General features: G+C 42.9%; 2 protein-coding genes across 7 annotated transcripts; one reads left to right on the top strand and one right to left on the bottom strand.

Moving 5' to 3' along the window:
- The first annotated feature begins 158 nt into the window (after positions 1-158).
- LOC109879725 (ELAV-like protein 1) lies at positions 159-9,521 on the top strand. 6 transcript variants are annotated; one of them, XM_031792638.1, is made up of 7 exons: positions 159-368; positions 1,156-1,362; positions 3,126-3,309; positions 4,288-4,391; positions 5,301-5,454; positions 5,544-5,769; positions 5,884-9,521. In XM_031792638.1, exons 2-7 carry the CDS (start codon positions 1,327-1,329, stop codon positions 6,206-6,208), a joined length of 1,029 nt encoding a protein of 342 aa, XP_031648498.1. In that variant the 5' UTR covers positions 159-368; positions 1,156-1,326; the 3' UTR covers positions 6,209-9,521. The 6 variants fall into 6 exon arrangements, with proteins under 6 accessions (XP_031648498.1, XP_031648499.1, XP_031648496.1 ...); XM_031792639.1 differs by having other exon boundaries at positions 201-368; positions 1,303-1,362; positions 5,884-9,504; XM_031792636.1 differs by having other exon boundaries at positions 202-368; positions 3,126-3,342; positions 5,884-9,504.
- Positions 6,393-23,976, bottom strand: LOC109879726 (excitatory amino acid transporter 5-like). The gene is made up of 9 exons (XM_031792635.1): positions 21,261-23,976; positions 19,723-19,802; positions 19,126-19,341; positions 13,737-13,990; positions 13,376-13,475; positions 12,592-13,020; positions 12,305-12,439; positions 12,073-12,187; positions 6,393-11,230 (listed from the first exon to the last, which is right to left on the bottom strand). The coding sequence occupies exons 1-9, from the start codon at positions 21,423-21,425 to the stop codon at positions 11,069-11,071; spliced, it is 1,656 nt and encodes a 551-aa protein (XP_031648495.1). The 5' UTR covers positions 21,426-23,976; the 3' UTR covers positions 6,393-11,068.
- Between the last annotated feature and the right edge of the window lie 512 nt (positions 23,977-24,488).

Here is a 24,488-nt window from a genome sequence, read left to right as displayed (position 1 = left end):
AGCTCAAAAGGACAAAACAGTGAAATTGAGATATAAAATGCATCTGAAAAGTTGCTAAAATACCTGATAGAGAGGTGTTCAAAATATCTGGGGTGATTGTACTGTGAACTTAACATATATAAAAACATATATGTTTAAATAAAATCCCCCAAATTGACCCTGAGGACATAAAGTGCCCGTAGTTGCCACATCTGTAATTGACAAGGGCAGTAACAAATAATCTGCAGAGGTGGGCGTGGATCTGCTTTCGTCAGCGGTCCTCTTGGTTTTGGTGCCTGCAAGGAGCTGTCAGCTAACGTTAGCTAGCTAAAAAAAACACGGAACGATTGACAGACAAGAACAGCGAAAGCACCAACGACAAAAAGCTGGTAAGTTAGCTATATGGTTGTCGAACTAGCTATGTTGTAGTAATCCAGTTGATTTACCATTTCGCTCTGCTTACAACAAAGCCGAATGCCAGCAATGCGGGTTTGGAGGCCCCACCTGTGCCAGATAGCTAACCACAGAATGATATTTGAGCAATTTTTTTTGCCAGCTTGGCTAATCTAGCTAGGTGGCTAACTGTAGCTAACAAGGCCCTGAACAAGGTGTCGGAGTTTTAGGTGGGAGAGAGGGACCGCATTCAACACATGCTCGCGAAAATAAGGGAACGGTGGGTATAGGGCCTAGTTAGTTAGCGAACACATTGCTGCAGGAAAACGTTAATTAGCAGGGCAATGTCCATTTGCTTTGCGTCAGGAAAATTCCTTTCGCATTTAGCAAACTAGCTAGTTATTAACTAGCCAGCTAGTAAGCAACCAAAGTGTTCACGCCCCCTGGCGTAAATAGTTGCTAGATATTTATATAACTCGCTAGGTACTAACGTTAGCCTAGCTCACACAAACTAGCAACTAACGTTGCGGTAGGAATGTTTTGCTCTCATTTGTCTACCGTGTTCGATGAGGCAACGTTAGCCATAAACAGGCCAAATAGTTACAGTAGTTGGCTAATATGTTAGTTCGCCAACGTGCTAGCTAGCTACTGTGTATAGTCTGGTTGCTAATGAAACATGCCACAAATCATACGTCATCAAGATAACAGTCGTAATATCTCAGTGTTCGTAGGCTAGTTAGCCACTCGGGGACTAACAAAATAATGCTCTGCTCTTCTTCACAGGTGCGTCAGAAGGGGGAGGCCCAATTTATCGTTTCGTTTTTGTTTAGCTCATTATTAATTTTATTTGAAAACAAACCCTACCCCCTCCTCACCCCTTTTTTTTTTTTTGTCCCATATACATTATTTGGTTTGTGATACCTCCTCTAGCTTTGGGAGCAGTGAGGGGTCTTCATGGCTGTTCGAAGAGGCCACATCAGGTACCTAAAAGTGAGTATAACTTTTCCCATTAGGGGAGGATCTAGATCAGTCCTAAAGCTATTTAATCAGATTGCATGAATGTTGTGTGTTGGCCCATGGTTTTCGAATGTATTGATAAACACTGGGGCTTCAATATCACTCTATATACACTCCTACGCTTATTAACATACTGGTATAAATATTTATTATTGCTCGCAAGTAGAGAAAAAGGCATAGAAATTATCCTCATAGTCAGACCCATCAGTATTGGTCATCATGTTTACTAGTGAAATACAGGAGTTTCATTCATCCAAGGGCCTGCTGGATGGCTAACTGTCTTACCCCACAGAATACACAATCAGATGAATGAATGGAGCTCTGTCAGAACACAGCACTGAGGCCTGGTCAAGGGGATGCAATATTTAGAACAGGGGTAGCAGCTAGCTAACCCTTTTCCCACTGGGCAGGGGTTGTGTTAGAGTTCAATCTGCATTTTCAAAACGCAGACCATTAAAAAATCTGTTTTAAACCATTTCACCTGAGTTTTTTTATATTGAAAGTTGTTTTTTGTTGTTGCTTCAGTTGAGTGATTGAGGGGTTTGCTACTATAGTTCCGCTTCACAGAACACACGTTAGTGCAACACATTCAGCAGAAAATAGCTTAATTTTCATCAGATGACAACAGAAGTGCAAGCCTATTTGGCTAGCAGTCACACGGGTACATTTTCTTACATATGAATAAGCAAGGTATTTCTTTCAAAAACGTTACATGACCATCGTATTTCTAATGTTTATCATAGAAAGACTGTAGCCAGGTACATTTTGTAATGTTTTGCCTCGATTTAATTGAGCATTTATCATAAAATAGTTGCATTTTTAACTGGAGAAAATGAGCCTACGCCTAGAAAAGTAACGTAGAAAAGTAGCTACACATGAGTCAGTGCTGTCTGCTGATTATAATGCCTGTTCGTGAATTCTCATCTGAGTGGAGAAGTGCAACTGAAGCACAAAATTAGTCTGATACCGAGCAGGAATTACAATAAGCATTTTAGGTTTGCTTTTGCAAAACGCAGCAAAATATTTATTGTTTTTTATTTTCTGTGTAAAAAACGCAGAATTCTGGGTAAGCAGGTGTTTGCTCACAAGGCAGGTTCTAACATCCATGATGGCTGATTCTACTAATCAACGCCTCAAAGCAGGGCTTGAGCAAAAGCCTGCACACCCAGTAGCTCTCTGGGAGGAATGGTTGGTTACCCCTGGTTTAGAACTCTGTCAGACCACAACCACTCTTGGTCAGTGGGATGAAGTGATTCGAACACTGCAGAAATAAGTGATGTGGTGGGGCTGACAGGGTGAGTTTCTCCATTCTACACAATAGAATCATCTCAATGTTCTGTGACCTTTGGTCTCTGGATCTCAACCTCTTATACCAGAGCAGTGTCGGGGCTGGCTGGGTATAGGTGTGTTTTAAGATAATGCCTGGTCCATGATTATGTAGAGAGTAGCTGAGAGTTGAGTCTGGCTGTGAAAGCACTGCAGGTGATTAACTTGTGGGTAAGAGGAGCTACAGTCACTGCTGCCATCCACCATGGTGCTCCTACATCTGGGGCGTAATTCGGCTCTGTAGATTAGGATACTATGTTTACAATGTTGCATGTAGAATTGTAAAAACGTTTTGTTTTCCTTTTATGATTTAAAATCTGCATCCCGTTGACATTTCAGCCATGCTGGTTTACTTCCGAAAGCCTGTTTCTCTTCCTTAACTTTGCCCTCGCTCTCCCCTCCCTCCCCAGGAGGTGTATGACATGTCCAACGGCTACGAGGATCACATGGGAGGAGGAGATGAGGTGACGGATGCCAAGACCAACCTGATAGTCAACTACCTTCCCCAGAGCATGAGCCAGGACGAGCTACGCAGCCTCTTCAGCAGCATTGGCGAGGTGGAGTCCGCCAAGCTCATACGGGACAAAGTGGCAGGTACGGAACACCTTGTCCCACAATGCACTACAGGTGTGTGACCTCTGACCTTGGAGTAGAATGGATGGAGGAGTTTGTCTGCTGCGTGTAGGGCTCACATTTACAGGGGTGTGTTCGGTGAACATTTTGCTATGTTGCGTCCTACTGAACACGACTCAGGGGTGGGTACCTTTAACAAACCGTGGGGACCCCCCATAATTGTTGATATATTACAAAGGGCACCTCCATAACATGTTTGTTCAAGCCAACCAGTCAGTGTGTACAGTAACTGGTATACTGCCCTGTCTGCCTCTTGTAGGTGTATGAGAACTGCCGATGAGACATCTTTGACATGCTCACTAGTAACTTTGTGGTGAGATGTTTGTAGTATCTATGCAAACAACTTCATGTCATATGTTCTGTTTAGGACTATGTCTCGCTGCAATTTGAACATTTGTCCTCCTAAACTTGATATGAGGTATTCCACATAGTTGTTTTGTATAAGGCTGTTGGTGTAGATATTTACCCATGCTCTCGATCTGTCCGTGATGGGCTCGGCATTCCTTATTCCAGGAAAACAGCCCAGTTTTGTTGAAGCCTATTTCTTTACTTGTTTTACGACTATAAACCATCAAAATAAATTCGCACACTCCATGTGTAATCTCCCAGCAATTTAATGGGTATTTACCAACTTGTAGGCATCACTGCCTTCTTCAGGGCGCTGGAAACGTTGGTAAATACCCATTAAATTGCTGAGAGATTACACATGGAGTGTGCAACTCTCTTTATTTTTGATAGTTTATTTGCCCTTAGTCAGCACCTCCACACACTGATTCTGGGTGTGCGCCAGCTCATGTTTTTTTATCTACTTGTTTTACGACTAGCATGCATTGTGTAGATTTGTTTTGTTTAATCATTTATTTGACCAGTGTGCCGATTTTTTTGAAACTATACAACGTTTTTTTATTTTATTTTATTGTTTTCCTTTTTTTTCTCTAGGCCACAGTTTAGGGTACGGATTTGTTAACTATCTTACCCCTAGCGATGCAGAAAGAGCTATCAATACTCTGAATGGACTAAGGCTACAGTCTAAAACTATCAAGGTAACGTGCAATAAGGTGTTCCTACAGTACTGTGTCAACCCAACCATGTCATGTCATTTAAACTAGCCCTTCTCTACTGAGGCTGACTGTCAAATCCACCCCTAGACGCTTCCTCCTAGGCCCTCCTATGGATCTGAAAGGATTGTGTGGGTTTAGCAATATGGTGTTATGTTAGCCTTTCTTTGCCCTTTGCTGATACCATCCCATTTAGTTTCAGATGGGCATGTAGTGCCAGTGGTTTAGGGTTGGATTTGGGAATCGGCGTTAGTGTGGGTCTATATTAGACAGGACTAGTCTAATAGATCACTGGCCCCGCTTCTGACGGGTGGAGTAGAGAAGTGCAACTGTATTTTCAGCCTTATTGAAGATGAAACTTTATTTTAATTTCTTTATTCAGCACCACTACTTCAGGTTGACATTTTACACGTTAATTTATCATTTAAGTTTGGAACTTTTTATTTTGTTTTGTACGAGAGAAAAAAATGACTCCTGAGAATGTTTTTCCCAATGTTGATTTTGTTACTATAATTGTTGTCTACTTCATTTTGAACACTCGGAAAGTCCTACTTCGATATTTCCCACCACAGCTTACTACGGGAATAGTTTTTCTACGTAAAAAAACACTTTCACTATTTAATTTTCTAGTTTTGGAGACATTACTCATGATAAAACATTACTCATTCTAAAAGTAAACTCACGTTTTTGTCAATTCAAAACATAGGGGCAATTACAAAACATGAATTCACCAGGATTGCATAAAGATATACAAACATAATAAAAACAACCTTCCAACATCCACTTTTTAAATAATTTCTGGCTAGATATAATTCGGTTGTGTGTAATCCTCAGTAGTACACACTGATACTGTCAGTGGTGTTTAATGTGCTCTGTGCTGCCCTCTGGTGTTAGGTTTCATATGCGCGGCCGAGCTCTGACACCATTAAAGACGCCAACCTGTACATCAGTGGCCTGCCCAAGACCATGACCCAGAAAGACGTGGAGGACATGTTCGCTCGCTACGGACGCATCATCAACTCCCGGGTGCTGGTCGACCAGGCCTCGGGTAGGACCACATAGACACACTCTAGAACCAGGCCCCGCTGTGTTCGTCTGTCTCTCAGCTGAACCTGTCCTGTTCATTTCTTTTCCCAGGCCTGTCTCGGGGGGTGGCGTTCATCCGGTTTGACAAGCGAGCGGAGGCCGAGGACGCCATCAAAGACCTTAACGGACAGAAACCCCCCGGATCTGCTGAGCCAATCACAGTGAAGTTTGCTGCCAGTCCCAACCAGGCCAAGAACACTCAGCTCATATCGCAGCTCTACCACAACCAAGGACGCCGCTTTGGAGGGCCAGTTCACCACCAGGCTCAGAGATTCAGGTAACATACACACACTAGAAGTGTTGTCCCCTCTCAGGTTCTCTAAAATGAGTGTGGAGCACATCAGTGACGAGAGACAGAGTGGTAACCCTAGCCCCCTCTGTCCTCCCCCAGGTTTTCTCCCATGTCTGTGGACCATATGAGCGGTATGTCTGGGGTGAGTGTGCCGGGGAACGCCACCGCTGGCTGGTGCATCTTCATCTACAACCTGGGCCAGGACGCCGACGAGGGCATCCTGTGGCAGATGTTCGGGCCCTTCGGCGCCGTCACCAACGTCAAGGTCATCCGCGACTTCAACACCAACAAGTGTAAAGGCTTCGGCTTTGTTACCATGACGAACTACGAGGAGGCCGCCATGGCGATCGGCAGCCTCAATGGTTACCGCCTCGGGGACAAGATCTTACAGGTGTCGTTCAAGACCAGCAAAGGCCACAAGTAGAGAGAAATAGTGGGGGGGGATAGTGGGAGGAGAGAAACCTCACGCCAGGCTTCTAATATGGAGGGTAAATTGCCACAGTTTGACAAAACAAACTTGTTTTTAGCGTTCTCACTAAGCCCATTCTCACTTTGCATCTTTGTACTAGTCTAACAGAGAGTCTAGGCTGAGTTTGATATTTCTCTTGTTTTTTTTTTTTTACTCATGATTTGGGATGTTCCAAACGCAGTTATCAATGTCCATCCTGATATGGTGACCAATTTCACAATTCAAGACTAGATTGTTTTTCCTGTGAGACTAAACTAGTGTCACTATGTGCCATATGAATGGTAGGACCACGGTAGGGACTTGGAGAAGGATGTGCTACAGTCATGCGTCTAGTCCCCCACTGTAGGAGGAAGCATGCTGTCTTAGACGCTGTTTCCAGTGTAGAAATAGATGCCTTAAGTTACCACCCGCACACCCTGTCAAGCCATCCACTGTCTCCAGCCATTCTAAAAGAAAAGCCCCTTTTAAATCCTTATTGTATAATGTCAGCCGTTTTGACGTAAACCATGCATTGGTCTTCTCTCACCTTGCAGAATCAGTTTTATACACAGCAAGTTAGGTACTGAATGGTACCATTACATAGCAGCGCGTGTGTCCCGTTTTTGGGGGTCTTTTAACAGTTGAATCTCTGAGAGGCCATGTAAAAAGGTCTGGAGATTTTAAAGTAGGAAAGTGTTTAAGAAGGACCAAAGAAATGGAAGGATATGCTCTAACTGCCCCAGGGCCCGTATTCACATGCTGATCTAGGATCAGTTTGGCCTTGTCGATCCTAGATCAGCATTCAGTCCTCTGAGAAGCTTTTGTGAATAGGGAAAGATGCTTACTGTTATGACTCATTTCCCCTCACCAGTAATAGTTTGGGCATCTGAACAACCGGTACGAAGGCTGAATCTAACACAAAGTGAACCAACACTGCTCTCTCTCTCATCCAGTTTTCTGTTTTTGTAAAAAAAAAAAAAAAAAAAAAGTTTTTATGTTTTTCTTGAATTTTCTTTCTGAGAGACTAACTTTTCTTTTTTCGTCGAAGCGTAGATTACTGATCGGAGAGTTGCAAGAGTTTTTATTTAAGTTTTTATGCTCATCTCGAGCTAAAGAAGAATTTATGGCCTTTGTGATTTATTTTTGTTGGTATAGATTTGTTTTGATTGTTTTACTTTGCATATGCAATCATTAAATTTTAGTTAGATTTGACTCAACATTTTTGTTTTGTTTTATTTCTTCAGATTTGGTTTGGGATTTTTCATTGGGTTTTCTGTTTAGATTGTAGAGCTACAGACACCAGACTGCTAATATGATGATACTACAGTATGACACTACTTACCGCACTCCCATTGAGATATTACAGGATGTTTGAATGGTTAACATAAGGTTTAGCTAGACTCCAAGATGGTCTGAAGGCCAAGAGGATGGAGTCTCCAGTATAAAACACCTCAGACGTTGGCCTTATTTTCATTCAAACTTATGTGTGAAACATGAGGCAGAGGGCTTTCAGGGTTTCAAAGATGGGAGTCCTTCTTCATGTTAATAGGATCTAGGAGTTACTGATCAAATCAAAGTTTGTCACTTGTGCCGAATACAACAGGTGTAGACCTTACAGTGAAATGCTTACTTACAGGCTCTAACCAATTGTGCGGGGGGAAAAAAGGTGCGTGTGTAGGTAAGTGATGAAACCCATAAGGAGTCTTCTAATACAGGTACTGCAGGAGGCAGTTTGTCACTTATGGACCTTCTTTGATCTGCCTTGCAGCCAACAAACAGTCACTCTGAGAAACTGAGCCATTTTTTTTATTTTTATAAATGTGCAATAGCCTAAAAGTGGGTAACCCCCCCCCCCCCCCCCCCCAAAAAAAACCCCGCTAAACCCAGGCATGTTCAAGTGACGTTTTTCGACTTAAAATAAGAGGACTCTGTAATTGGGAAGAAGACTGGCGGTTGGGTTTGACATTAAGAGAATATTCCTACATCTGTTTTTAACATATCTTGGTTTTGTGCACTTTCCATCACCAAGGCCTTTCCTATGTAGGTTTGAGAATGTCGTCTGTTGGAGAGAAAATAACTGACTACAGCAGCACCATAACACAGGATCAGACAACTGGCTTTAGTTAGTTTCCTGCTGCAGCAGATCTAGGATCAGTTTACCCTTACACAGTCCTAACCTTCAACATAATGGGCGACAGTTGTTTTAGAAAGTTAGGGCCTTGTCTCCTGGACTTTCAATAGAGATTCTCCATTGAGCATGATTTAATGTCCAGAAGTAGGCTTCATCTGGGTTCTGGGAACAGCCTAGAAACCAGACTGAAACGGTACTAGAGAGAGTGGTTATTCTGAACTGGAAACGTGACCAGAGAGAGTGGTTATTTTGAACTGGAAACGTTACCAGAGAGAGTGGTTATTCTGAGCTGGAAACGTTACCAGAGAGAGTGGTTATTCTGAACTGGAAACGTTACTAGAGAGAGTGGTTATTCTGAACTGGAAACGTTACCAGAGAGAGTGGTTATTCTGAACCGGAAACGTTACCAGAGAGAGTGGTTATTCTGAACCGGAAACGTTACCAGAGAGAGTGGTTATTCTGAGCTGGAAACGTTACCAGAGAGAGTGGTTATTCTGAACTGGAAACGTTACTAGAGAGAGTGGTTATTCTGAACTGGAAACGTTACCAGAGAGAGTGGTTATTCTGAACCGGAAACGTTACCAGAGAGAGTGGTTATTCTGAACCGGAAACGTTACCAGAGAGAGTGGTTATTCTGAACTGGAAACGTTACTAGAGAGAGTGGTTATTCTGAACTGGAAACGTTACCAGAGAGAGTGGTTATTCTGAACCGGACACTGCACTAGAGAGAGTGGTTATTCTGAACCGGACACTGCACTAGAGGGGGAGTGGTTCACTTGCTTAACTTTTTGTTCTCATCCTTTTGATATTTTTCTATTGAGTTCTACTAATCAGCTCCAGCTTCTCAGAGTGCTACTATGTTGAAATGCTAGTGAGGTTACAGGAATAACTGGATTATGATTAACCTGTTTTTAGCCTTAATTTATGTGGGAGAGATGGAAGAACGTGGCAACAGCAGAGGCACAAAGATGTCATTTATTTGACTTTTGTAGTTTTACATGTTTGTAAATTCTTCGTGTTGGGAGTTTTTCTTTATGACTTTTTGAATGGATTCATTTTGATTTCCTGTTTGGTTTTGAAGGAAGGCCTGTTCAGAACCTGTCTAACACACAATTACATTGAATAAAATATCTGGAAGCTTTATAAGGCTCAGCAGGATCATCCTTTTGGCTTATTGTGTGTACTGTGAGGAAGGGGTGGGGGAATGTTATGCTCAAATCATTACACTTCAAATTGGATTAGAAAATAACAATGTACAAGTATCTTGCATGTACACAAGTTTCATTTCTATAGAAAACATCTTGAGGAGTTTCTTCAAGATCCTAGGTGGTCAAAGATGTACATCACAGTGAAATATACTGTAATTCTACCAATAAGACATTGAAATACCAGTTATCCGTTCTGTATTTGTTATAGTTCAGTTGACAAGAGGTAGCGATGAGGGGTTTTACCCATAGTCACTGACTGTATGTTTTAAACTCATTTTCAGTATAAAATCCTATAAATTTCAGCACTTTCATGGTTGCAACATTCTCAGCAACGGTGACTGGTCTATTGAGGACATTTCAAGGCAACTCCAAAACCTGACTGCAAAATAAAAATGAAAAATGTGCAAGTGCAACATTTAAGTTTAAACCATATAAAAACACCTATTACTAAATAAACAATATTCATACTCACAGTTGTGTGTTAAACTACCGTTATATATCTCTAGAACCCTCAAACTCAACTCTGGTTAGTTCCACTGCATTTTCTTTGTTGTTCCCCTCTAATCAGGGACTGATTTAGACCCGGGACACCAGGTGGGTGTAATTAATTAGCAGGTAGAACAGAAAACCAGCAGGCTCTGGACCTCGTAGGGTCAGAGTTGAATACTCCTGCCCTAAAACATTGTATCTTCATGCAAGTATCCATAGCCATTCTGATACCAAACAAGGTTTCAAAAAACCTCTGAAAGTTGTGAAAGTTCTTGCCATCTATCTTTACAGTCCCCAGTACATTGAACCAAAATGGTGTCCATAATGCCACCTGGTTGCCTAGAAAATGTGCTGTACTGCAGTACATTGTGGCACCAAAATGGTGTCCTGAGCAGAATCTGCATTGAGCTAAAGAAGGAAAACTGACTCGGACATAACGTGCACCCTAGTGGACCTACTGTATAAGTCCCTGTCACTGGTAGGTTACAGTAGCCTAGCCAGTCACAAAACGATGAGGAAAACCTGCTTCCTCATCATGGCACAGGTGTGATCATCAGACAGTAAAACGTTGAACATTTACCAGACACTAACTAAAGTGACTTAGTGGTGTGAGCACACAATCAGCCATCAACAGATCCATCAGAGGACATTATAGTCAACTCCTGATAAATGCACATCAAAAAAGTGCAAACTCTGTTTCAGTGCAGGGTTGTTTCCCAGTCCCATTGTAATTCCCCAGTCCAAAGCCATTGATATCAGGACAACTCTACGTATATTCATGTGAATAGAAAGGTCTCTGTTGAAGGCGGGCAGTGCCCCCTGCTGTCTGTCCAGTGAAAGTGTCTCAGACCAAACAGAGTTTGTCTGTGACGCAGGTTGTAGCGGGGGACGGGTTTGTTTGTGACACTGCATGTAGAAGGGGACCGGTTTCTCTGTGATACAGGTTGCAGCCGGGGACCGGTTTCTTTGTAACAAAGGTCACAGATTGTAACAGGGAACGGGTTTCTCCTAAACCTGACACAGGTTGTAAGTGGGGCCAGATTTCTCTGTGACACAGTCACCTTCCACCTCGTAGACATAGTCACAGCGATGGGCATAGTCCATGAGAGGAGCCTCGGACAGGGCACAACTCTGGACACTCTGGCCACCGAAGGAGATCACTGTGTCCCTCTGCACAAAACACACACACGCGCACACACACACACACACACACACACACACACACACACACACACACACACACACACACACACACACACACACACACACACACACACACACACACACACACACACACACACACACACACACACACACACACACACACACACACACACACACACACACACACACACACACACACACACACACACACACACACACACACACAGAGAGAGAGAGAACACAGTTAGTCAAAGAGCAGATTCAAACACACTTAAACATGGTATGATATAGTTGAATTGTAGAGGGGTTAGGGCTGGGGTCAGTGTAAAGCTGGTATATAGTTGTATTGTAGAGGGGTTAGTGCTGGGGTCAGTGTAAAGGTGGTATAGAGTTGTATTGTAGAGAGGTTAGTGCTGGGGTCAGTGTAAATGTAGTATAGAGTTGTATTGTAGAGGGGTTAGGGCTGGGGTCAGTGTAAAGGTGGTATATAGTTGTATTGTAGAAGGGTTAGGGCTGGGGTCAGTGTAAAGGTAGTATAGAGTTGTATTGTAGAAGGGTTAGGGCTGGGGTCAGTGTAAAGGTGGTATATAGTTGTATTGTAGAGGGGTTAGTGCTGGGGTCAGTGTAAATGTAGTATAGAGTTGTATTGTAGAGGGGTTAGGGATGGGGTCAGTGTAAAGATAGTATAGAGTTGTATTGTAGAGGGGTTAGGGATGGGGTCAGTGTAAAGATAGTATATAGTTGTATTGTAGAGAGGTTAGGGCTGAGGTCAGTGTAAAGGTGGTGTATAGTTGTATTGTAGAGGGGTTAGTGCTGGGGTCAGTGTAAAGCTGGTATAGAGATGTTACCCGGGCAGAGTTAGCGTTTGACTCCCTCCTCTCAAAGTCCTTCTTACAGAGGTGACACATGATGCCTGCAGCCAGAGCGTCTCCCAACACATTGATCATGGTCCTGAAACGATCCCTGCCAGACACATACAACAGAGGGAACATAGATTTACTGTTTAAAGTATCTATGGTGGGTTTCTGTCAGATGCTCACGGGACTCAGTCCACAAACTCTCTCACGGTCAGACACTTACAGGACCCAGTCGATGGCCACGATCAGTGTGATGTCAGCGGGAGGAAGCCCCACAGAGGTCAAGACAATCACCATGGTAACCAGGCCCGCCTGCGGAATCCCAGCAGCCCCGATACTGGCCGCTGTCGCTGTGATACTGAAGAGACAAGCGTAGGGTCAGGGTGTGTGTGTGGTTGCTGTGACAGAAGGTAACTAAGGGTGGGTGTGTGTGTATGGCTGCTGTGACAGGAGGTAACTAAGGGTGTGTGTGTGAGAGACAGCGAGAGCACTTGTGTAGACAGTCCTGACCTGATGGTGACCAGCTGACCAAAGTCCAGTTCGTACTCGTTGACCTGAGCGATAAAAATGGCTGCCACGGCCTCGTAGAGGGCTGTCCCGTCCATGTTGATGGTGGCTCCCACTGGAAGGACAAACCTGGCGATCTGTCTGTCCACTCCACAGTTCTCCAACAGACACTTCATGGTGATGGGCAGGGTGGCAGAACTGGAGGAGGTTGCCAGGGCGATGACCAGAGCCTGTAGCAGGCCCCTGATGTAGGTGAAGGGGTTTTTGCGTGTGATTACAAAGTAGAAGAGCGGCAGCAGGATGAGTCCGTGGACAAACAGGCCGGCTAACACTGTGATGAAGTACATCCCCAGCTTCTCTCCCAGGTGGGCGGGGTCATGCATGTCCAGGATCTTCCCTGCTACCAGGAACACAATGCCGAAAGGGAAATACCTGGAAAAAGATCAATAAATTATAAATACCTCAAAATAAATGAGGCAAGCAACGGGCCCTTGTGATTCAGTCTCTGTCCACCAGGCGTTGTCATGCCCCCTGAGCTTTGGGCTTCCTAAGAACTCAAGCAGCTCTGGGTTGACCTGGCTCACCTTGATGACCTGCCACACCTGAAATGCAGACAGAAACTGAGCTAATGACGAAGGGGGAGGGAGGAAGATGTGTTGGTGAGATCCACTTCTAATCTCAATCTAAATGAATCCTCCCATTCTCAATCCTCCAGATCAGGATTACCAGACCTTTACATGTGAAGGAGAGTTCAGACAGGTGACTGCTGTGTGTCTCAACAACTCACCACATGGCAGCATTGATGATCTTCATAACACACTCGTTGACACACTGACACACATTGACCAATGGAGCGCCTCTCTCGCCCATCTTCCCCAGGAGCAGGCCTGCACAGAGAAAACACACAGGGTCAGAAACAGGCGTGATTGGAAGGGTGTGTGTGTACTTGTGTATCCAGTATGTAATTTGTGTGTGTTTATTCATGCATACTGTCTCTCTCTCTCTCTCTCTCTCTCTCTCTCTCTCTCTCTCTCTCTCTCTCTCTCTCTCTCTCTCTCTCTCTCTCTCTCTCTCTCTCTCTCTCTCTCTCTCTCTCACTCTCACTCTCACTCTCACTCTCACTCTCACACACCCACCCACCCACCCACCCATAGTAGCAGAGAAGATGACAATCCCCAGTACGTTCATGCCAGAGCTGTGGCCAGGGACGATCTTGTACTTGATGTCTGGAGCTGGGGTGATCTCCAGGAAGACCGGGTGGCCCAGCTGAGGGTTGTTGTGGTCGGGCATCACGTAGACGTAGTTGGCCTGGGACTCCACCAAACTGGAGGCCACTATGGGCACCAGGTCTGTACGGTACTGTTGAAAAGTTGCCTCTATCAGATTGGAGGGAATCATGTTCCTGTCAAAGGGAGAATAACATGTAAATCATAAAGTCTACCACATTATTGGATATGATGGGAGTTATTCCCTGAGTAATGGGGTGATAATAAAACTGTTTATATGATGGGAGTTATTCCCTGAGTAATGGGGTGATAATAATACTGTTTATATGATGGGAGTTATTCCCTGAGTAATGGGGGTGATAATAATACTGTTTATATGATGGGAGTTATTCCCTGAGTAATGGGGTGATAATAATACTGTTTATATGATGGGAGTTATTCCCTGAGTAATGGGGTGATAATAATACTGTTTATATGATGGGAGTTATTCCCTGAGTAATGGGGTGATAATAATACTGTTTATATGATGGGAGTTATTCCCTGAGTAATGGGGTGATAATAATACTGTTTATATGATGGGAGTTATTCCCTGAGTAATGGGGTGATAATAATACTGTTTATATGATGGGAGTTATTCCCTGAGTAATGGGGTGATAATAATACTGTTTATATGATGGGAGTTATTCCCTGAGTAATGGGGTGATAATAAAACTGTTTATATGATAGGAGTTATTCCCTGAGTAATGGGGTGATAATAATACTGTTTATATGATAGGAGTTATTCCCTGAGTAATGGGGTGATAATAATACTGTTTATATGATGGGAGTTATTCCCTGAGTAATGGGGTGATAATAATACTGTTTATATGATAGGAGTTATTCCCTGAGTAATGGGGTGATAATAATACTGTTTATATGATGGGAGTTATTCCCTGAGTAATGGGGTGATAATAAAACTGTTTATATGATAGGAGTTATTCCCTGAGTAATGGGGTGATAATAATACTGTTTATATGATAGGAGTTATTCCCTGAGTAATGGGGTGATAATAATACTGTTTATATGATGGGAGTTATTCCCTGAGTAATGGGGGTGATAATAATACTGTTTATATGATGGGAGTTATTCCCTGAGTAATGGGGTGATAATAATACTGTTTATATGATGGGAGTTATTCCCTGAGTAATGGGGTGATAATAATACTGTTTATATGATGGGAGTTATTCCCTGAGTAATGGGGTGATAATAAAACTGTTTATATGATGGGAGTTATTCCCTGAGTAATGGGGTGATAATAATACTGTTTATATGATGGGAGTTATTCCCTGAGTAATGGGGTGATAATAATACTGTTTATATGATGGGAGTTATTCCCTGAGTAATGGGGTGATAATAATACTGTTTATATGATGGGAGTTATTCCCTGAGTAATGGGGGTGATAATAATACTGTTTATATGATGGGAGTTATTCCCTGAGTAATGGGGTGATAATAATACTGTTTATATGATGGGAGTTATTCCCTGAGTAATGGGGTGATAATAATACTGTTTATATGATGGGAGTTATTCCCTGAGTAATGGGGTGATAATAATACTGTTTATATGATGGGAGTTATTCCCTGAGTAATGGGGTGATAATAAAACTGTTTATATGATGGGAGTTATTCCCTGAGTAATGGGGGTGATAATAATACTGTTTATATGATGGGAGTTATTCCCTGAGTAATGGGGTGATAATAAAACTGTTTATATGATGGGAGTTATTCCCTGAGTAATGGGGTGATAATAATACTGTTTATATGATGGGAGTTATTCCCTGAGTAATGGGGTGATAATAATACTGTTTATATGATGGGAGTTATTCCCTGAGTAATGGGGTGATAATAATACTGTTTATATGATGGGAGTTATTCCCTGAGTAATGGGGTGATAATAATACTGTTTATATGATGGGAGTTATTCCCTGAGTAATGGGGGTGATAATAATACTGTTTATATGATGGGAGTTATTCCCTGAGTAATGGGGGTGATAATAATACTGTTTATATGATGGGAGTTATTCCCTGAGTAATGGGGGTGATAATAATACTGTTTATATGATGGGAGTTATTCCCTGAGTAATGGGGGTGATAATAAAACTGTTTATATGATAGGAGTTATTCCCTGAGTAATGGGGTGATAATAATACTGTTTATATGATGGGAGTTATTCCCTGAGTAATGGGGTGATAATAATACTGTTTATATGATGGGAGTTATTCCCTGAGTAATGGGGGTGATAATAATACTGTTTATATGATGGGAGTTATTCCCTGAGTAATGGGGTGATAATAATACTGTTTATATGATGGGAGTTATTCCCTGAGTAATGGGGTGATAATAATACTGTTTATATGATGGGAGTTATTCCCTGAGTAATGGGGTGATAATAATACTGTTTATATGATGGGAGTTATTCCCTGAGTAATGGGGTGATAATAATACTGTTTATATGATGGGAGTTATTCCCTGAGTAATGGGGTGATAATAATACTGTTTATATGATGGGAGTTATTCCCTGAGTAATGGGGTGATAATAATACTGTTTATATGATGGGAGTTATTCCCTGAGTAATGGGGGTGATAATAATACTGTTTATATGATGGGAGTTATTCCCTGAGTAATGGGGGTGATAATAATACTGTTTATATGATGGGAGTTATTCCCTGAGTAATGGGGTGATAATAAAACAATCTATTCTACTCTGCTGACCCTGTATTCCGGTAGCCCTGTCCTGAAGTCACACTGAGCTTATAACATGTCAGAAGGTTGGAGTATCTGCTTTCTGTTATCGTCTCAATTTTATCCTGAGTAGGGTCAATTTCTCCTGGTCCGGCCAGAAGCCAAGAGGTGTTCTGTCTCAGAAAGACTTAACAAGACCCTGGACAGAGAGCATGCTAGCAAATACTCATAGACTTCCTGTCATTGCGCTAATGCTGGTTAGCATTGGCTTGTGAAACTACCTCTAATTTCCTTCATAAAGACATAAAAATGGTACCCACGAGTTCATCTGGCTCCGGGGAAGTAGATTAAGGGGCCTCATTGCCAGAAGTATCCCTTTAAGCTGTCAAGCAGACCACAAAACTTGTAGATAGACACAAGGACACCAAAAGGTTACATTTTCCAAAAGCCAAAGTCGTTGCTCTGACTAGGGTCGTTGTCGACCAAATGACTTCTCTTCATAGTTGGTCTCGTATTCTCTTGCACAGTCAATATGTTTCAGCTGTTCTGCAGTCTTCCTCATTAGTGTGTCGAAATAATAAAGTTGTAAGAATGATGTCACAATGTGGTAACATCTCCAGGCTGGTTGCCTGTGTTGGTGGTTAAGAGTCCTCATCATTAGTAGGCCTGGTGTATTCATAAAGGATCATGTCAAGGCCACTGCCCCAGGGCCAGGTAGCCTATCAGACGTGTGACAAATGATCTAAAGCACCTCTGACAGTCATACAGCCTACATCCGCCTGCCCGTACACAGCTTTCAGTAAAAATACCCATAATCCTCTGGGCTTTGGAGGATTCTTCACACAGAGTGCCTAAGCCACTGCCGGTCCTCGACCGCCCTGCAGTGTGTTCTGGGTAAAGCATGTAGGACACTATGTGTTCTGAGAAGATAGAGACTTAGTCGTCACCGGGGTAAGTTGAGCCAAAGGGGTAAGTCGAGCCACCCTTGTTTCTTGGAAACCACATACCAAATGTATAATTTAACCAAATATTTAGGAAGAGGTCATGATTTTATGGAGCCTGTGAAGGAAGAAACCACATGGAAAAAGTGGTAAGAATGTTAGGTCCAAAAAATGTAACATGTATTGTGTTAGAGGTTCCATGATGCTTCTATCTAAACCAAAGTAGATCATTTCTTTTTTAATTATTGGGGTCTCTATAAGCTTCAATATGAGGTCCTGAACCTGCATGAAAGTGCATCCTGTGTGGACTTATATAGTCAAAATGTTTGCCTTGTGGTATGTCGAACCAATGGTTGAGCCATGGCAAGTTGAGCAAGTTGAACGTTGTAATGGAAGGCATTATTGCTGGGATATGAGGTAACTACAGGGCCTGGTCTGTGTTAAAAGAGTTTTTAAAAGTACAGTGTTAATTAGGTGTTAAGTCTATGTTAAAAGATGCTTAAAATGATTCAAATACAAAAAAGTGATTGTGTTGAATTGTGTTTGGGAAATAAAGATAGACATAGTTTTTAAAAAGTCGTGGTAATATTTAATTCAGTAGAGAAATGTGTAGGCGGCTAAACTTACCCCATACCCAGGGTAAGTTGTGCCAGGAGACCACTTTATTTTTGGAAAAGCTATGTTCTTCCAGGGATACATGAAATATATGTAGATACAGTTTCTTTGTTAGAGATAACACAGTATTTCACTGAACTGAGTGATACTGAATGTTAAAAATTGCTCAACTTACCCCACTCTCCCCTAATGATGCCTATTATTGACATGGCCGGCTGGAGTGTTGACTTGTTTCAGAAGTGAATGTGAACAATAGAACCAATAGAATAGTCCCAAACGTGCAAATTCCTCAAGCCCCATGAGCTAAATGACCTTGTACTGGTGTTGTTGTTTTAAATGCTATTTACAACCTATTTACGTACAGAATAATTCAAAATGCTCTGAGACCAGGTTGGGGATTCAATCAAAGGCGCTTTGTGGACAAACCCATTGCCCTTGACTTTTCAAAGGAAATTACGCTTGAGCTGACATCCACCATGAATATAATATCCACCAGCGCCAGGAACATTGCCTTTACAAGGCACATTTCCCCATAATGCAATGCTCTTGTATACAACGTGCCTTTTGTTGAATCCCGGCCCTACAAAACCTTTATGGTTTATACTTAGCTGAGGTAAACTGGAGTTCACTAAGTTGACTGATTGGCTGATTTATTTATGGGTTAATCCACACAAACCCCGACAGGAAGATACGAATATCAAATATTTTATTCTTTCAAACATCTGTATTAGCACAGCAGTCAGAATCTGTTGCCTGAGTCTTGTGGAAATCTGGAATCTCGTCCCATGAGGGATGTTAAGGATGAAAAGGAGGGAGCTAAATATCTTAGACTGACTAAAGACAGGAAACTCTGGAATCTGGTACTGCCAACTACTGATAGAGGCAATGTGTCTGTTGGCCATCCTATTCAAATATGCCCCTCAAGATCCCTCGCCATGTGCATGTGCAAATGTGCTCATTTGTGAGTGTGTGTGTCTGTCCGTGCGTGTTTGCGTGCGTGTGTGGGTAAATGCTTGCTTGTGTGCATATGTACCTGATGAGGTCCAGCAGAGCGTCAGCAGAAGTCATAACGGGCCCTGACCCTCCTCTGTGCCCGTCCTTCTCTGTGCCCGTACCAGGGTGGATGACCAGCACCAGGATGATGCCGACGATGACAGCGATGAAGGTGGTCCACAGGTAGTAAGTGATGGTTAGCACCCCCAGCCGCCCGCTGGCCTTAGTGTCCATGGCTGACAGCCCCGACATCAGACTGGCCACGGAGTTAGGATTCATAGAGCATTCAGTCAGTGTTGTATTCCATTCGAATTCAGAGAGTATTTTGATGGCATTCTATCTAAGGAGAACCCCTAGAGTATTCATTTAGCGTTCTGTTCCGTTAGAACTCATAGAGCATTCATAGCATTCCATTTCATCAGGATTCGTACAGCATTCTGATCGCATTCTCTTTCTTTACGACTCCGAGATGATTCATTTAGGGTTGTATTCCATTAGAATCCATAGATTATTCGATTAGCATTTTATTCCATTATAAATGTATAGAGAGTTCTATTGAAGTAGCATGGGTTGTGGTGTAGACCAGGGAGAAGAGCAGTAGGGACATGGGGAACAGACAGTAGTGATGATGTGTTACCTGGACGTGATGAGAGGCAGGATCAGCATCTTCAACATCCTCATCAGCAATTCTCCAGGGAACGAGAAGTAGATCTTAGCCTGGAAAGGGGAGACACACAACACTCTGGGTCAGGGGACAAGCTGTACATGGCAGACCTGGGGCAAATACATACAGTAGGTAAAATGCATGAGGTGTGCAAAGTTTGAACTTTAGGGACTATTCCATTTGTTCCATTGTACCAGGCTAAGTCAAACCCACTTCTTGGTCTGGTGCCTGGTATGTTATATATTTATTGTTTTACATTGTGTTACATGAATTTACATGACTAATAAAGTTCAATCAATCATTCTCAGATGATGTGCTTTCCCATTGGGCTATGCTTGATGCTGTGTATTTGTTGACAGGTTGAGGTTAGCGCAGATGCAGATTACAACAGTGCTTCAGATAATTAGAAGCTGCTGACCCATTAATCCACTACTGAAATAGTGGATGTCAAGGGTTGGATCACCATGGCTACTATTGACCCAGGTAGAGCAGTTGAATGGTCCAGCCTCTACTGTAGCTAGCTGAATCAGTACTGTATAACTGGGATGTGCAGGTTATGGTTCAGTTGATGTTGTTACTGTTCTGAATTCAATACAGCAGTTATCGATCTGCAGTCAGAGTAGTTTCCCATGTCAACAATATGGTACAAGCTTTGTGAGACAGGGTTTTATGTGTTGTGAAAGTGTCTTGCTGGTCACTCTCTATTTGGTCTCCGTCTGCACTATGCCAGTGTAAGGCCCTCTCAACCAACCCCTCAGTGGTTTACTATCCCTCTGTCTAAGACCCAAGGCCCTCTTTGTCAACAATATCCCCCTGTCTAAGACCCAAAGTCCTCTGTGTTAACACTACCCCCATCTAAGACCCAGAGCCCTCTGTGTTAACACTATCACCTTGTCTAAGACCCAGAGCCCTCTGTGTTAACACTATCACCTTGTCTAAGACCCAGAGCCCTCTGTGTTAACACTATCACCCTGTCTAAGACCCAAAGCCCTCTGTGTTAATACTACCCCCGTCTAAGACCCAGAGCCCTCTGTGTTAACACTACCCCCGTCTAAGACCCAGAGTCCTCTGTGTTAACACTATCACCCTGTCTAAGACCCAGAGCCCTCTGTGTTAACACTATCACCCTGTCTAAGACCCAGAGCCCTCTGTGTTAACACTATCACCTTGTCTAAGACCCAGAGCCCTCTGTGTTAACACTATCACCCTGTCTAAGACCCAGAGCCCTCTGTGTTAACACTATCACCCTGTCTAAGACCCAGAGCCCTCTGTGTTAACACTACCACCCTGTCTAAGACCCAATGCTCCCTGTAGGATGCCTGAGTGCTATAAACCTTAGGCCCACTAGAGCCAAAACCTTGTTGCATGACTCAATAGCTGTGTGTGTGTGTGTGTGTGTGTGTGTGTGTGTGTGTGTGTGTGTGTGTGTGTGTGTGTGTGTGTGTGTGTGTGTGTGTGTGTGTGTGTGTGTGTGTGTGTGTGTGTGTGTGTGTGCGCGCGCGCCTCCGTACCTGCGTGGAGAGGTTGAAGCTGCGGAGGGAGAATCCGAGCACACAGCCGGAAACAACGGCGATGACCGAGAGCGTCAGCAGCCCGTTGCGTTTACAGTAGCCCTTGATGTATGCCCAAACCTTCACAGAGACCAGGCTCTTTATAATGTGTTTTATGCACTCCATCCTGAGGCCCAGTTACTCCACAGGCTGAAGGAGAGAAGAGACAGGACTGGAGGCCCAAGGTCCTGCCTTACGTCCAGTCAACGAATGATTCCCAAACTGGAGGGTCGCGAGTCACTGGTGGGTCCCACCTGATTCCCTTTAGGTCCCTGTTCAATATCCTGTCCTGATTTGAAATATGTCTCTAGTCCTCCTTGACGGTTCACAAGAAAACTTCAAGAGCTTCAGGTGGATCCCTGATCTAAAAGGTTAATGTGGTGAGTCAAGGCAGTGAAATCACTAAGGACCGATCCCGGGCCACTGCAGAAACACTAGATGATCTAAACGGCTGTCAGAGAGGAGGTGGAAGTGGACGGGGTAAGTCTCTGTAAACCTCCGTCTCCTTCAGCAGATTAAGCCCTTGACAATAAGGCTTCCTGGACACTCAGGCACACACAACATCCCCGTGGGATTAGCAGGTTCTAGGTCAGTCCCTGACACTCAGCTCTTACTCCCATTAAGCAGAGTGTTGTTGTTATGTTCTTTTTTAACTTCCATCTTATTTGTATCTCTACATGTGTTGAATTACACTGAGACATTTCTATAGTTCAGAAAGTTCCATTGGTTACTGTATTTGCAAAATATATATATACATTTTATTTTATTGGTAACAAGTACAGTGCTTAAGTTGCAAGCCATGTGTATGTGACAAATAAATTTGATTTGATTTGATTTGAAGCCCTACCCAACAGTGCTGTATTCAATACCAATTGGTAATACAACTATTAAAAATCAACCACAAAAAAACACGAGAAATAAGATATAAAAGACGATCCTATATACAGGGTCAGTGCTAGTACCACAGACATGAAGCTATATACAGGGTCAGTGCCAGTACCACAGAGAGGAAGCTATATACAGAGTCAGTGCCAGTACCACAGAGAGGAAGTTATATACAGAGTCAGTGCCAGTACCACAGACAGGAAGCTATATACAGGGTCAGTACCACAAGATCATTTCAAGATTCATAAAAGATACTGAGCATAAAAAACCTTGCTTCCGCAGCTTCTGAGAAGCCCATTTGTAATTTACGCACCTGGCATCTATAAATCTCAAATTAACCAGAAATTGACGGCACCTGAACGTGAAATCAGCGATTTCCCCTTATAGAACGTTAGCGCAAATGAGGGTTTAGTAAGGAATAACCATGGACCAAAAGAGAAAAGCTAACTTTTGGAAGACGAGATCACGGCGATGGTAGAGGAGATTGAAGACAGGCAACACGTATTATTCTGTGGACTAAATAGTGGGTTGACAAACACAGCCAAACAGGTATCTTGGGAGTGTCGCCGCTGCAGTGAACGACGTGGGGCAGCAAGGCAGAACTGTGGCTGATGTGAAGAAGAAATGGTCTGAAAAAAAGAACATCCGTACATAACCAGCACGAAAATCACTTACGTCAAGTCTAGACTTTGAGTAGAGATATGATCATATCCAAGTCAAAGTAAGGTTTTATAAATAACTACTTATACGTGGTTTTCTGCGTAAGTCATACTTAAGATCCAAATTGATCGGAAGTCCGTTTTATAAATGAGGCCTCTGGGCTGTAAACAGGTCTGAATAGTGAGCAGGAATATTTAAATACTCATGGTAATATACTAATGGTAACGTATAGTGACCAGTAACAGGATAAATAGATAGATACTAATGGTAATATATACATGTAAACAGGAGTAATAGATAAATACTAATGGTAACGTATACATGTAAACAGGAGTAATAGTGACCAGTAGCAGGATAAATAGAGAGAATAATGGTAATGACAATCAATAATCATTTGAGCAGCAGAGCAGTGGTAGTAATATATCTAATCAATAATCATTTGTAGGTGTGAGGGGGAGAAGTAGTAGTTAGACTTTAATGGCCAGGGGATAGAAGCTGTTTAGAAGTCTGTTGGTCCATATCTCGGGTGGCTGGAGTCTTTGGCAATTTTTCAGGCCTTTTCTCAGACACGGCCTGGCATGTACGTCCTGGATGGCTGGTAGCTCACCCCCAGTGATGCGCTGGGCAGTCCGCACCACCCTCTGTAGGGCCTTCCGGTTGAGGGCGGTGTAGTTGCCATACCAGACAGTAATACAACCAGTCAGGATGCTCTCGATGGTGCAGCTGTAAAAGTTCCTAAGGATCTGTTAACACGTACTCTCCAAGGACCTTGATGACTGCCTCGTGTTTCCTTTACAGACAGTGGTTTAGAACCAGGACATTTTCCTAAGTCAGAGCTTTAGAATGGGCTTTGGTCAGAGACATTGTTTTCCTTGTCTGGATGGTCACATGACAATAAAAATTGCTTTAGGTGGTGAAGCCTGATCTGAGTCCCCCATGTCAGTCCCATGTTCTGGCTATCTCATGTTTGTCCCATGTCTGTCTGTACCATGTGCTTTCCCATGTTTATGTCATGTCATCCTATGTTCTATCTGTGTGTCCTGTCTGTGTGTAGAGACATGCCATGTTCTATCTGTGTGTCCTGTCTGTGTGTAGAGACATGCTATGTTCTATCTGTGTGTCCTGTCTGTGTGTAGAGACATGCCATGTCCATTCCATGTGACCTGTTGATCAGGCAATGGTCACTAACTCCAATTCAATCAGCTAAATGGACAATGAACAGAATGACCGCTAGGACACACACACACACAGACTCCAGGTTTAGCAGACTGAGTATCTCAAGGTGAATGAATATCTTAACTTCTTGGCGCACCCATCCCGTTTCGTCAACATCCGCAAAATTGCAGAGCGCCAAATTCAAATGAAATTACTACAAATATTTAATTTTCATGAAATCATAAGTGCAATATAGCAATACATAGCTTAGCTTGTTGTTAATCCACCTGGCATGTCAGAATTTTAAAAAGCTTTACAGATAAAGCATACCAAGCGTTTATGTAAGGACATCTCTCTAAGCAGACAAAACATTACAAACAGCTAGCAGCAAAGTAGATTGGTCATGAAAGTCAGAAAAGCAATAAAATGAATCGCTTACCTTTGATGATCTTCGGATGTTTGCACTCACAAGACTCCCAGCTACAAAAT

This window comes from Oncorhynchus kisutch, linkage group LG16, assembly GCF_002021735.2.
Source record: "Oncorhynchus kisutch isolate 150728-3 linkage group LG16, Okis_V2, whole genome shotgun sequence".
Classification (NCBI taxonomy): Eukaryota; Metazoa; Chordata; class Actinopteri; order Salmoniformes; family Salmonidae; genus Oncorhynchus; species Oncorhynchus kisutch.
The sequence above is the reverse complement of the archived record's forward strand: the minus strand, read 5'-3'. Positions and strand labels throughout refer to the sequence as shown.

Excerpts from the sequence above, each read along its gene's own strand:
- LOC109879726 (XM_031792635.1), bottom strand. The coding sequence starts at position 21,425 with ATGGAGTGCATAAAACACATTATAAAGAGCCTGGTCTCTGTGAAGGTT. Across the intron at positions 13,991-19,125 it reads GCTCTGCTGGACCTCATCAG|GAACATGATTCCCTCCAATC; the intron begins GTACATATGCAC and ends TCCCTTTGACAG. Across the intron at positions 13,021-13,375 it reads ATCATCAATGCTGCCATGTG|GTATTTCCCTTTCGGCATTG; the intron begins GTGAGTTGTTGA and ends ATCTTTTTCCAG.
- LOC109879725 (XM_031792636.1), top strand. The coding sequence starts at position 1,327 with ATGGCTGTTCGAAGAGGCCACATCAGGTACCTAAAA. Across the intron at positions 5,455-5,543 it reads GCTGGTCGACCAGGCCTCGG|GCCTGTCTCGGGGGGTGGCG; the intron begins GTAGGACCACAT and ends TTCTTTTCCCAG. Across the intron at positions 5,770-5,883 it reads CACCAGGCTCAGAGATTCAG|GTTTTCTCCCATGTCTGTGG; the intron begins GTAACATACACA and ends GTCCTCCCCCAG.